Below are 14,287 nucleotides of genomic sequence, written 5' to 3' on the forward strand. Positions count from 1 at the left end.
CTTCTCTAAGTATGTGATAATACGAACACATTGATATTCTTTTCAACTTCACATCATATCACAAAATGTTTAGTTAATCATGCTTATTTATAAATGACTACGGCAATCAGAAAATTAAATAATGTTTTTAAACATGAGGTTAAAAAGTATAATTGTAAGTGTGTACAGTGCCGGATTACGTATAAGCTAAACAAACTATAGCTTAGGGCCCCTATTCCATCAAATACACCTGCATTTATGATCGTGTACTTTAGTAATATTTAAAGAATATAATCCTAGAACACTACACTAAGGATTGCATTTCATTTTTAAGTAAAATAATTTGCAAAAGTTATAAATATGTGAATATGTAAGAATATGAAAAACAGTAAAATATTGTGGTTAGAAATAAACATGTCTAAAGCAAAGAGAAATATAGTGAAAATCATTACTTTTGACGAAGAAGAAGAAAACATTACGTAGAAAATTTAAAATTCTTAGGGACCAATTTATAAATTATATCTTATATAAATTTTGAAAAGAATTGTAGAGTACCGAGGTAAAAATCATCTCTAACATTCAGGTAAATAATGCAATTATTCTATTTTCCAATTTAAAGTCATATTCTACTGAACACCAACACGTTCCTTACATTCTAACAAATCAAACATATTTTCAAGAATAATACGTAGATAATATTTTCTTAATATTAGCGAACTTCTCTCCGCTGGTTCTAAAAGTTTCATAAAGTGCAAAACACGCAAATTACTGAAAGAAACAAGACTGTAGTATCTTTGAAATATGTAAATATGTTATATGGCCACAATTGGGATGTGAATTGAGTTTTACTTGCTTCAGTTTAGTTTAGCATTTTCTGATTCTTAGTCAGTGAATTTAGATAACCAATATCATGTTTCTTATTGTAGAATGACTCTAGTTTTGATGTGTGAGTGTATTATATAAATATTTATCTACATGTGTGCATGTACAACTACGTCTATTACTCGTACTTGTTTGAAACATTCACTATTTTCACGTCGATTCTTCTTCATTTGAAGATTAAAAAGTAAGAGCTTCAAGAACCAAGAGAGATTATTTTTAAACACGTAGCTCTCTTGGCATTATCTACACAGCAATATTGCACATATCTATATATTTTTTAAAACAAAAATTATAACTTTCCCCTGTGGTTTAACACAAATGAAATGCACTTTGTATATGTATTTATATATACAGTATATATCATAATTTATTTCTGTAGTACTCAGCAATAGGTTAAAAAATCATTATTACGTGTTAAGGAATGAATAGTCTAATTTTTAGACTGTATAGTATAAAAAATTCAAAAAATAAGTAAAAAGTTCACATAAAACTGACATCATGTACATTGATTACCACCAAGCAAAATGGTAAACACGAATATATTTTTACATTATTTCAAGATTTTAATTCAGTGTTTGTTGGTGTATATTTTTAAAATCTTCTTTCGATAGCAAGATGCAGTGTTGAGATAGACTACTTCGTAAATGAATTTCTTTGATTTTGCTTGTAACTTGCATAGAAAAATTTCACATTGAAACTTAAAGTTAGAAACATCGAGAATCCAACCACCATTATGTATTTCTTACCTAGAGTTTATATTTTATATTTATTTAATCTTTCCATATATGCCATTCCGTGGCGGTGTTCCACTGTGATCATTATTGGCACAGAGTCACTAAACTAGAGCATTAATTTCTTTCCATTTTGTACCAAATTCACAATTCTTTACGTGCATAATGTATACAAAAATCTCATTAGTAATATTTATATCAAAAATTAAAATATTATTGTGTTACATAATATTTTAATTTAAATGTACATTATCACACACACACATATATAATACAAATGATTCTTTGATATTTCAATCATTAATGTAAAAACATCAACAATTCAGAATTTTTCTTTATTTTTAGGAATTGAAATTCTAAATTAAATAAGGTTTCAAAATATAGGTATAATGTTCAACTCGATATAGTAACATTTTATGTAATAGTGAGCACATTATATTTACGCTATCGGCACACATTACTAAAAGATAGTGCTTTAATTCAATATAATAATTTATGATAACTCATTCACTGTCAGTCTCAATGAAATTACTTGTATATTTCAGTAAAATTCAAATATTATTCGAAAAATAATTCTTCTGTGCACGTCAAAAATTTTGCAATTAATCAATTTTGTTCCGCGAAAATAAATAGTCGTTGATAATTACATTAAATATTTCAACTGTAGTATATTAAAGTAATTTATTTAAAAGTCGATGAATTGAATACTAATTTAAAGTACACTTGATGAACATGTATATTAGATAGATAAAAATATTATATAAATCATAAATAAAGTATATAAACATATACACATATACTTTGACACAATGTTATTAGTTTGTAGCTTTTTGTAATTTATGAGAGACTCAATAACGTCTCATTTTAATATTAAACGAAGTGTTTGATAGATTTGTCATGAACTTTTTTGCGCATCCCTTGGTCTTCCATTAACAAATTTATTGTAATATTTGATGTTTTTTCAATGTAGATGGAAACTATTCATTTTTATGTGTTTTCTAGCGTATCTATGCAAGAATGAAATGCATTTGCAGAGCTAGAAGTAATTATCAATTTTGTATTTATAGTGTGAAAGATAAATTTGTACCTTGCAATACTTATGTTTATATGTGGTATATTGACTTTTAGTAGTTTCTTTTATTGGTATGAAGAGCTTAAATTTTGTATATTATACAGTTCTTTAATTTATGTGATCCCAAATTATTTTTAAAATACGTTGATAAGAACCTGACATACTGAAAATAGTACAAAATTTATAATTTTTCTTTTGCTTGTTTTTCATAAGTGAAAGGAGATAATAAAATGCAACTTACTACAATCATAGATCATATTATTCTACAACAGAAAATATGAACCTGAAGAATTTTCAGCTTTGCCATCCATAGAAATTGCAGTTACCAGATTAACAATTCCCCCAAAATCTAAATTAAGGTAGCGACTAGAGGAACGAACTCAACTGCATTTGATTACATATCATGTTATTTTGGTATCATGTGAACTATTTTTTAAATAATAGTTATATATAGTTTTAAACAGTTTTAACATTCAGTTATTAAAATTAAATAATAATGTTGTTAAAAAGTAGTTCACAGAACATCATAAATTCCGTGATACGTGATCAAATACAGTTGAGTTCGTTCCTCTAGCCGCCTTAACTTAGATTTTGGGGAAATGTTATTCTAGCAACACTGTACTTTCTATGGATGACAACACTGACATTTCCTCAGGTTCATATTTTCTGTTGTAGAATAACATTATCTATGATTGTGGTAAGTTACATAATTATTTATTATGATTTTATTATTTCCTTTCACTTATGAAAAACGCAAAAGAAAAATCGTAAATTTTGTATTATTTTTAATGCGTCAGGCTGTTAAAAGCTATTCCAGTGAAGTTGAGATTTTCTGTATATGTACATGGACAATTCAAAAAACATTTAAATCAAACATTAATTCATATATGCTAAGCCAAATTTTGCGAAGTATTGAAAGAAATACAAATGAATATCAGATATAAGATAAGATTTGTTTTGATGTTTATAATCATTTTTTATATTAGACTTGTATTTTCTTTCATATTTTTACTTACAGCAACAGCTTTGTTTCAAAATCACTTATAGTTGAACTCATATAAAACAATTGATTATTGCACCTCATTCTTTGACATTTAGTGGGTAGCTTATTATATGTATTTAGAGAGTCAAATGTTAATTTAGTTCTTATAAATGTTGTTAATCTTGTTAATTATTTTGTATTGTAAACTGTAAAAAATGAAAATTGTTGATAAGAATTAAAGAGAAAAGTAGTAGTTTGAATTTTTCTTGGTTTATTTACTTATTATTCCTAGGATAATTCTGTAGTAATTAAATTATTACTATCTATTAATCTATTATCACTATTAATCTATTAAATAATAAAGCATAAATAAACCAGTATTTTAAGAATAGTTACTTCAGATTATGGATTATATCAGTACATCACGTTTCTTCCTTTTTTGGATAAAAAGATCTAATATATTTCAATCTAAAATTTTCTTGTAGGCCTTATATCTGGAGAACTACGTACAGTGTAGCCAAACTATCAGTTAACTCAATATGGTGTATGATGTACTTATTTCGTAGAAAATATGAAAACTCTCTTTAGGGTCCGTTCAAAAATTTTGTGGCCCCTGATCCAAAAACTAATTATTGGCCAAGATCACAATCTTTTGATCCATTTTGGGATCATTTTCTTAAAATTGTTATAATTTAGTGTTAAATTCCAGAATAAAGTTATTTTTCAATCGTTACGTAAACAATGCACATGATGTATTGTTATATAGTACTCTAATAGTTTAATGAAAAACATAAATACAAAAATTTACAATAAAGTGTGATGAACCTTATTTTAAAATCGAAAATACCTAAGTACTGTACGTGCGCTTCTTGCAAGATATCAGTCAACTTGAGGGGCAACGATCTCTTAATTTAAAACTTCATTTGATTCTTTTCAAGAACGGGGAACGATGGTTTGTACTGTTAAAAGATGTTCTGATAACTGAAATTGTGTTTTTGGAAGTTTGTTGTATTTCTTTTTCCTTATTGTAACGTCTCTTATTGTAAATTGCTAGCCAAATTATAATCAGAGAGCAAAAGAAAGGTAAAACTGATATCACCTTTAATATTCTATATTTGGGAGGTTATTTTGGAAAAGCAGCTGTTCATTTGGCAAAGGAAACCATTTAATAACCCGTTGAACTGGCCTGACACGCTGAAGGAAAATTGTAAGATTAAGGTTTTGTTGACGTCATCTATAGTTATTTTTGTCTCTTGCTTTAAGAGAAAAAATGTGAGAATATTTATTATTTTCTCGTCAATCAAATATAATTTAAATAAATTTCTAAGCATTTTTCGCAACGCATTCAACAAATATTGATATTATTGATGGATAAAAAAAAAATATTTTGAACTTTACTGGGAGAAAATAATATGTCTATTAATATTTTGATATTTAAAGTTATTTATTTTCAACATAGTGAAGTGACAGTATGAAAACAAAATACACAACAAAGGCACTTTTCACAGTATCATCAATTGTATTCACATGATAATTTTCCCTATATGATCTAAATCAAAAGCAAGTTGTAAGATAAGATTATCTTTTCAAATTCTGACCTGTCAGTTCTCTACCTTCCGCCATTTTACCTCGTAGAGTTAAATGGATTCTAAGCGATCAAAAGGAAGTAAGAACGGATAATAATATGCTGCAGTTTTTACTCTTATTTTATTAGTAGAAATATCGTTTGTTATTCTCCAGAAATTGCCATAGTGGAGGTATTGGTAAGCAAAATGTAAGTATAGAAAGTCAGTATTTACAGGGAATTTCGAGAGAGACGACTTTATTTCGTATTGAAATTACGCTTAAAATGGGAGCTCAGATGACTAAGAGAAGAAGAAGGAAAAAGACGGATTCTGTGGTTAAATAATGCTAACTTGTGTCAAAGCAACTAGATAACACTTTTACATCACGTATCAATATCAGTCATGATTTACGTATTCACTAGAGACTTACAAGAAATATGTACACGTAAATATTAAATTCAATCGAGGAAATAAGTCTCCAATAGGACCACTAAAAGCTTATTGACTTGTGACAGATCTGAAAAATCTTGTGATAGTACAGTATAATCTTACAATGTTTCTGGTGTCAGAAAATATCTCTCTTATCCATATTGATCATTTTTCTGCTACGAAACTATGAACAACTTACGTCTTCAAAACTTGTTATCATGAAAGGTAAAAGTCGTTTCTTTACAACATACATATTTGCCTACTAGACCTAAACTTCACTAGAAGACACAGAAGATCTTCTTGTGATTGAAGATGTCCATCGCCTAGCTATTATATAAATGTGCACCAAATCCCTGAGTCGCCGGCCTTGTTCAACACAGTTACTCCAATAGTTGTCCCATTTCTTCCGACATTTCCCTGTGCACTTCTGAGTTTGAGCCTTCAGGAGTTGCTTCTCCTCGTATCTCCTCACTTGGAATTCTATAAACAGCACAAATCCTGGGAAGGAAATGCATTTTTTTTTATCTGTATTTATGTTAAAATGAGAATCAGATATTAAAATTTATTTGTTATTCTACTAATTAGATTAAACAAAAGCTCATGGTAGTGTGTACATTTTCTTCTTAGGGTACAGGAACTACAGGGTGGCCCAAAAGTAGGTATATGCCTCTGCATTGATAAAGTATAATATTCTAGCTTATAGTTTTATTTACTTTGGTTGTTCCGAGCTTAAGATATAAGTAAAAAGACATTAATAACAAATAATAAAGAAATTATGCATAGCATTAAGAAATTATATAAAATGCAGCGAACAAATCAGTACGGGACTGTATGCCTACTTTTGGGCCACCCTGTATAATAATAATAATAATAATAATAATAATAATAATAATAATAATAATAATAATAATAATAATAATAATAATAATAATAATAAGTCTTCTATATAAAGGAATAAAAAATAGTCTAACTAAAAAAAGTTTGTAGTGCGATACGTTATTCGGTATACTTATACAAGGTTCATATTTTTTTTGTATTATTAGTACATCAACCAGTTTAATGTTTCTATTAGTATCATGAAAGTGAGACTTATAAAATCGTGTTGAACGAAAGCAAATTATTTATTTATTTATTTATTTATTTATTTATTGCGATAGATAGCTAAAGTTTTTGATAGATAGCTATTTCTGTCGAGCTCGTTAACTCTGTATAAAACAAGGGGTTACGCGTAACACAGTATACCAAGAGAGGGTTTTAAAAATGCCTACCACATAATTCATTATTTTCTGTCCCAGAAAATGTAATATTCTTCTATGTTTTGTGCTAACTATAAATTAAGACAACTGAAGGCACAAAATAGAGAAGGGAGAAGAATATTACATTTTATGGGACAAAAAATAATAATATATGTGGTAGACATTTGTAAACCCTCCTTTGATGTGTGGTGTTATGCGTAACACATGATTCTACTTTTAATTTATCATCACTTTAAAACCAACAGGTCTTTTCCGTATAGGTGTACGACGCTTTGCGTGAACTGAACCCGTAGCGACGTCTAGTGTCAGAATCTTCATCTATAACAGGAAATAAATAGTAACAATTTACACCAAGGGAGCATGTCCACCACGAAAACTTATTTTTTTTTTTAAATTTTGGGTTATTTTCTAGAAATTAAAAGTATTGAATGATAGAAAATAAAATTTATATTATTTTTGACACAAAACCTGACCTATGACATGATACTAAAGAAACATCCATAAAAATTCTTACCGTAATAGGAGTGTGGACAATTTTTAACCCACTTTGGTGTACGTAGGGTTAATGGAGTCAATTCGTTAACATCTTCACGGTTAATGGTGACCTTAACACTATCAATCCATATCCTATTTCTACTATTGAAACAAAGGTAGTAGAAGTTGCACATCTCGCCGTTAGATGGCAACAAACATTGTCGAGCGATTGACATCTACCGGACGAAGTCGAAACTTTAAGTGCGTGATTCATTTCACTATCTACCCGATTTTATTTGCTTTTATTTTCAATTGAATCACCCTTTTCAAAAAGAAATAAATAAATAAATAAAAATTAAAAAATAAATAAATAAAATAAAAAATAAAATAAATAAAATTGTTTGATGTGACTGTTTTGCAAAATGTGATTCAATTACTCTCCTTTATCCTAAAGACATAATAACGAGACGCTAGTGTCACTCTACCATGAAAGTAATTAGTCAAATTTCATTAATTTGCATAATATGGGCCGATACTAGCCAGGCAATTCTATAATATGGGCCGATACTAGCTACCATTTCACTGACAAATATTTCATCCAACAGACGATACTTTTCTTTCAGCATTCCATGTGTAGCTTCACTGCCCAACGAATTCTTATATCAAACCTGTATCATTTGCTTCTGCAGTGGACAATTGTGATTTTTTGCCTTTAAATGCAGGCATAACCTTTGTCAGCAATATAAGTTTTACAGGGTCTACATTTTAATCCATTGAATTCTAATTTCTAATATAAAACATACAATTCTTATGTAAATGGAGTCTTCCCCCCGTCCCAAAGAAAAATTGTAACAGACGATTCTGGTTGTCAGTATTCCTTTTTTCACGACAAATTCACACAACCACAAAGATTCATTGTTTCGTGTTTGTTTTAAAGTGACAAGGGTGTTTATTCCCAAATAAATTGTTAAATATCAACAGTTTCAATAACCCAAACTAGGGATGGGGATGCCAGAGGCCATCAAATGGGGCCTCATTAAATTTGACACTTTTCAGGTGTGATTTCTCATTCATTCACTTAGCAAATACGCTAGAGCTACATCAATAGCTGTTCATTTTGCAATTGCCCTCTTATAGGTGTGGTATGGTTGGTTTCGGCTAATTTTGACCATAGCGTGCCCGTGATACAATTTTGAAAATATATATATATATATATATATATGATTCTAGGGTTAAAGCAACATCTAACATTATTTTTTTTTTCATAATTGTGCTCGCAGATCATCATAGGTCAAAAGGGGCTCAAAATATTAAATCGAATTTTTTGAGGGGGAAAAATGGACGGGGGGAGCTGTTAATTTTTCCAGACAAAGCCCTTGTATACACCTATACATACATCAAAGTATGAACAGAATCGATTGAGCTATTCTTGAGAAATAAATTAATCCCACTTTTCCGATTTTGCGCCATTTCTCATGAACCAATGAGAGTTGAGGTTTGAAACGTGAGGGATTAATGTATCTTGGGGGTACCTACATACCACCCACTTGTCGTCCCAAGATTCATCTGGGACCAATTTCACTATACTTACCCACCCACGCCCTTTATGTCAGACAGAAAATGTTCATGTGGGATAACATTAAAGAAGAATTTAACAGACGTAGGGTGTAGTACATTCGGAAGGAACAGTTCGATATCGAAAATCAAACATCAGTGAATCTAAAGCGTAAAATTTCCAATGAACGTATACTGCCTTTTCTTGGCATATGGATGGGTTAGAGACGTGGACACTAACAAAATTAGGCATTCCAAGTCTCCAGACTACAAGACAAAGGATGGAAAGCTGTATGCTAGAAAGGATCCATAAAGGTAGAAAAAGAATCATACGGATCAGGCCAGGGGTAAAAGTGAAAGGGGAACGCGGGCAGACGTCGTCCTCCCACTTGCATAAAATATCTTTGGCGTCCCTCCACTTTCTAAAAAAAATACAATGGGCAAAGATAGGCAGGGCGGACGGCGTGATGTCAAGCATCCACCTACCTTTTCAGATCCACTTTTACCCCTGGAGCAGGCAGTGGTAGAAGTGACGGATATTAGCATGAAAATAAACCAATTGAGGTGGTAATGGATCGAGCAAGTCAAGTCAATGGAGAGAAGCAGTTCTTAAACTGGATACCAAGATATGAGGAGAAACTAGGAAACATCTTCGTATAAGGTGATATGACGAAATTAAGAAACGTTGCAAAGTAACGTGGGAAAGAGTTGCCCGAGATACATGATTGTGTAAAAGGTTTTGGAAGACCTTCATCTAGCAGTAGGTAGGACACCGCGGTGTCTCACTGGTAAAGCGTTCACTTCTGGTGCGTGGATTTCTGGTTTGGTTCCACCTCGCGCCACGTAGAGGATAGCGAGGTCCCTATGATAGATTCAAACTCCATTAAAACATTCGCGAATTCACAGACAAGCAATTAGTAGACTTCATCAAAAACATTCGAGAAGAAAAGAGCACTGTTTCTCAACAAGGTTCACCAAGCAAACGTTCCTTTCAATTAAGCGAAAAACAAAATGCGGTAATGGATATTTTGAACCAGCAGATAGACATGCTCAGGAATTCTGGAACACCATTAATTCGAACTGTTCTTGTCCAAGGTAGAGCAGGATCAGGAAAAAGTACATTAATTTCTGAAATTGTTTCAAAAATTGGTGCAGCCTTTGGTGAAAATTCATATATTCTCGTTGCTCCCACTGGGTGTGCTGCTGTAAACATTGCCGGCAGTATTATACATTTAGTATTCCGACTTCCACGTCTAAACATGTTCAAATCTCTTCAAGGTCCGAGTTTAAAAAGTTTCCAGGAATATATGTTGCCGAAAATGTTCTTGATACTGAACAAATTTTCAATGGTATGATGTAAGCTACTATATGCTACTTATTTAAGATGTCTCGAAGGCAAATACAACGAGAACATCAGCTTCGGAAGGCTCTGTGTTTTTTCTTTGGTGATATTCGACAATTACAACTAATGAAAGATTCGCCTCCTTTTGCTAATTCAAAGGAACTGAATGTACAAATGGACAAGAAATTATGCCGATATTTTGACAAAACGTTCGAACTCAAAATGTGTTACCGACAAAGTGGAAGTAATGAAGCCCAAAAGAATTTCAGATAGGCCTATATTAAATCGTCTGTCGCACGGCATAACTACTGTTGAAAACTATATTATTTTGGCGACACATGGCATATCATACCTCAGTTCGGAGGAAATAATAACATTTTCGAACGCTGTTCGCCTTCTTTATCATCGCGAAAGTGTGAAATCATATAATCAGCACAGGATGAGTGAATTCGGTAAACCCGTTGCACTGATTGAAGCTACCAACGTGCCATTTAGAGGTAAGGATGCATTGGAAGAAAAAGCGGAGTATTTGTACCAGAACGTGGAGCTGTCTGTCGGTACCCGTGTCATGTTATGAACAAATTTATGGGTAAAAGGTGCTCTCGTTAATGGATCACTAAGTACTGTAACAGCGATTGTTTATAAATGTGGAGAAGGTTCTCCTGCACATCACACATTAGTCATCACGGTTTGCTTTGACACCTATAAAGGACCGACTTTGAACGATTATGTGAAATAAGTATCTGTGACACTTGTTACTAAGAATTGAAAGGATAATGGTGTATCATTCTCACGCACCCAGATTCCTCTACAGGCAGCTTACACTTTCACAATCCACAAAGCACAAGACATCATACTTGACAGAGCTGTAATAGACATTGGTAACAGAGAATCTAGCCCGGGATTAACATATGTTGCGATAAGTAAATGCAAAACATTATCTGGCATGATGTTCCCTAAACTCCGATGGAAAAAGAATTATTTAGCCTTACTTGCACTTCAACAGCGTCGAAAATATGAAGAAAGTTTAGGATTTTTAATCCCTGATATCCAACTGATAGATATGAGAGGACTAGCTCAGGAGAGTAATGCTCCCGGAAGTAGGTACGAAAAACACAGTTCTGATTGGTCGGCGTTATCCACTTCTTGCCACGTTGCATTCAAATAGCACAAATCAAATGATTGTTGTTGTCGGTCTTCGTGGCCGAGTTGGCTAGCGCTATATGCTGCCCCGGGTTCGATTCCCGGTGGGAGAGCCTTTGTGATTTTAACTATCCTCGATGTTTCTGTGTTCGTGTCCCTGTCGTTCTAGATCATTGGAAAAGCAAGGTAAAATGAGTAAAGCAAGTATAATTAGTAATAAGTAGTTCAAGTTTCTGAGGCACGTTCGGTGAGTCAGTTAACTTAAAAATATATATATATATATATATATATATATATATATATATATATATATATATATGCTAGTAACAAAAATCTCTTTTGGCGTGAGTTCAAACCCGGCCCGAGGAAAGTTTTTTTTTACATTTTTTTACACTTTTATAACACTTATTAAATTAAAATAATATGAAAATAATACTCAAAAAAGTGATTTACTTACTTTTGTGCAGATAAGTAGTAGTAGTAGTAGGAACGAGTTAGAAGCCCCGCAGGGCTCGTTTTGTTCCCCTTGTACTCCATGATATAAATTTTGTGCAACTTAAAACAACTGGCTAGGATAGCGCGTAAAACAGCTGGCTAGAGTAGCGCGCGGAAAAACGTACTTCCGGGAGCATTACTCACCCGAGTGGGTCGTGATATGAGTTCTGGTGCAAACATCGAGACAAATACCCTCAAGACCAAAAGAAGAAGAAGAAGCAGAAGAAATTACAGACAAAAAAGAATACGAACCGTAAAAAAAAGTTAAACTAGTTGAGGAAAATATAAACATAAAAACTTCTATGAAAAAAATGGATATTAGTAATGAATATAACTCCGAAACAAGATTGGTACAAGATTTCTACTCTTACCTAGAAAAAGCAGGCATCCACATAACACTCCGGACAACTGCTCAATCCTCGCAGTAATTACATCTGCCAGAAAGTTCAACTTTTATGATGACGTAAGAGTGGCTCCTTCAATTTCAGAGGTTTTACCTTTCCTGTATCCAATCCGGGACGTGTCAACTTCTGTGATCGATATTTGTTTTTATATGTTGAGAGGATACATGAACGATAACTGACATTCGAATAATTGACCGACCGTTTTCACTCTGCCCTATAGTATTTACTCTGTTTTCGGCGAAGTTTTGCTGATGAAGCTGTACAACTTTTCGACCTTCGAGTACGATGACATACATCAATATTGTGATGAAAGGATGCGTTTCAGTCACGGTTGAACTTCTTCCCTTATGCTGATGATGGACACTTTTATTTAGGTTTATGGGATCAACGACTTGATCGAGTTGGGATAATTGACTCGTATGGTATTGTAGATAACATACGCATCGAAAGATTGAAGCAACTAACTCACAAATTGTATCACAGAGCAAGACCTGGAGTACCTGTCCCTCAACTCAGTGAAAAATGAAAGGAAATTTTTGAGTTTTACATCCCACGGTTATGCCGGTTAGGCTAAAGAAGACGGTGATGATGAGAGATGAATGAAAATGGTGGAACGAAGAAAGTGGGAGGAAACGGGAGAACCCCGAGAAAACCCACGCACACGATGTTTGTCCACTACAAAGTTCACTTGGCTGGAGCAGGGTTTAAACCCGGGACCCCAAGCACCAGAGGTCAACGCTCTACCACTGAGCCACCGCGGCCCTCAACTCAGTGAGATCTCATACAAACATATATGGCAATATAACGCAATAGATTGTGGGATATATTGTGTCCTTGTCGCAACATTTTTAGCTACTATCGTAGTCGAGAAATACCTTTCTCACTAAATGATAACCAGATGTATCAGTATTGTCTCCAAATAATGGCACAAATTTGTAGTAGTACGATACAACTGTTAGAGTGATCATTTATATTCCTCAGTGAATGTATATAATGTTTGTTAACTTGAAAATCATCCGTTGTCTTTATGTTATTGTAAACCGTTATTATTATTTGATACTAAATAAAAAAAAAAAACCTTTTCAAGCACAAATAGTGATGTCCTAGAAAAAATAACTTTCCTACTCTTCAATGTGACCCATGGGTGTTTGTATTTTGTGCCAGTGTGTGTCATCTGCTTACATATATCCTTTTTAAGGTCACTGTAACGTACAGGTCTCTTTCTATAGATTTTTAGAAAATTTTTCAATAATTTGATCTTTTGACCTTAAGAATGATTCTAGATGGCTGGTTCGGTTATTGGATCTCGGTATCGACCTAAGGTACGCATATACCAAATTTGAATTCCCTAGCTGTTATAGGTAAAAAAAAAGTTATTTTGTTTATAGAGAAACGTACTTCACCCCATTTGCGAATTTGTATAGCTCGTACCTCGCCAAATTATATATGGTCAAACATATCTATTCCTATTACCATTATTTCTGGCTTTTTAAACTACTGGCTTGGTTATGTAGTTTTCAATTGTCTTTCCGATGCTTGGCTAACACAGAATTTTGTGCTGCGCTAGGAACAGAACTTGAAATCACACACACACACACCAAAGATATATTTTATAATTCATGAACTATATGGGGAAACTTTTATGTGATTTTTTAAGGGGCAAAACACAAAAGCTTACTTTGTAAAACCATTTAGCACAAACTGTTCTTCCTATGTCTGGTCCTGTATCCAGCAACTCTCTCCCGATACTTGTCATTGGCTTCTTCACAAAAAAGAAAAAAAAATGAAGCTATTGGATCGTTTGACCTAATCCTCATTTCGCCTAAAAAATTATAGGCCATAAATATGTGTCCATCATTGTAGACGAAATAAAGTTTCCTGTTTTGTGTAATTCTCTTTACGTCTAAAATGGGGGACAATAAAACAACAGGGAAAATCAAGGGAAATTACACTTTTCTCGAAATTACAACATTCTTCAT

At 32.6% G+C, this 14,287-nt stretch overlaps 1 protein-coding gene across 1 annotated transcript in view; it reads right to left on the reverse strand.

Annotated features, from left to right (window-relative positions):
• Window positions 1-1,695: 1,695 nt before the first annotated feature.
• Window positions 1,696-14,287, reverse strand: part of LOC145664279 (ionotropic receptor 40a-like) — a 166,311-nt gene continuing 153,719 nt past the window's right edge. The window contains exon 16 of the mRNA XM_081730813.1: window positions 1,696-6,138. Within this exon, the coding sequence (XP_081586939.1) occupies window positions 5,909-6,138 (230 nt within the window). The 3' untranslated portion in view covers window positions 1,696-5,908. The remainder of the gene's footprint in view (window positions 6,139-14,287) is intronic.

Source organism: Thermobia domestica, chromosome 11, assembly GCF_964235325.1.
Source record: "Thermobia domestica chromosome 11, izTheDome1.hap1.1, whole genome shotgun sequence".
NCBI lineage: Eukaryota > Metazoa > Arthropoda > Insecta > Zygentoma > Lepismatidae > Thermobia > Thermobia domestica.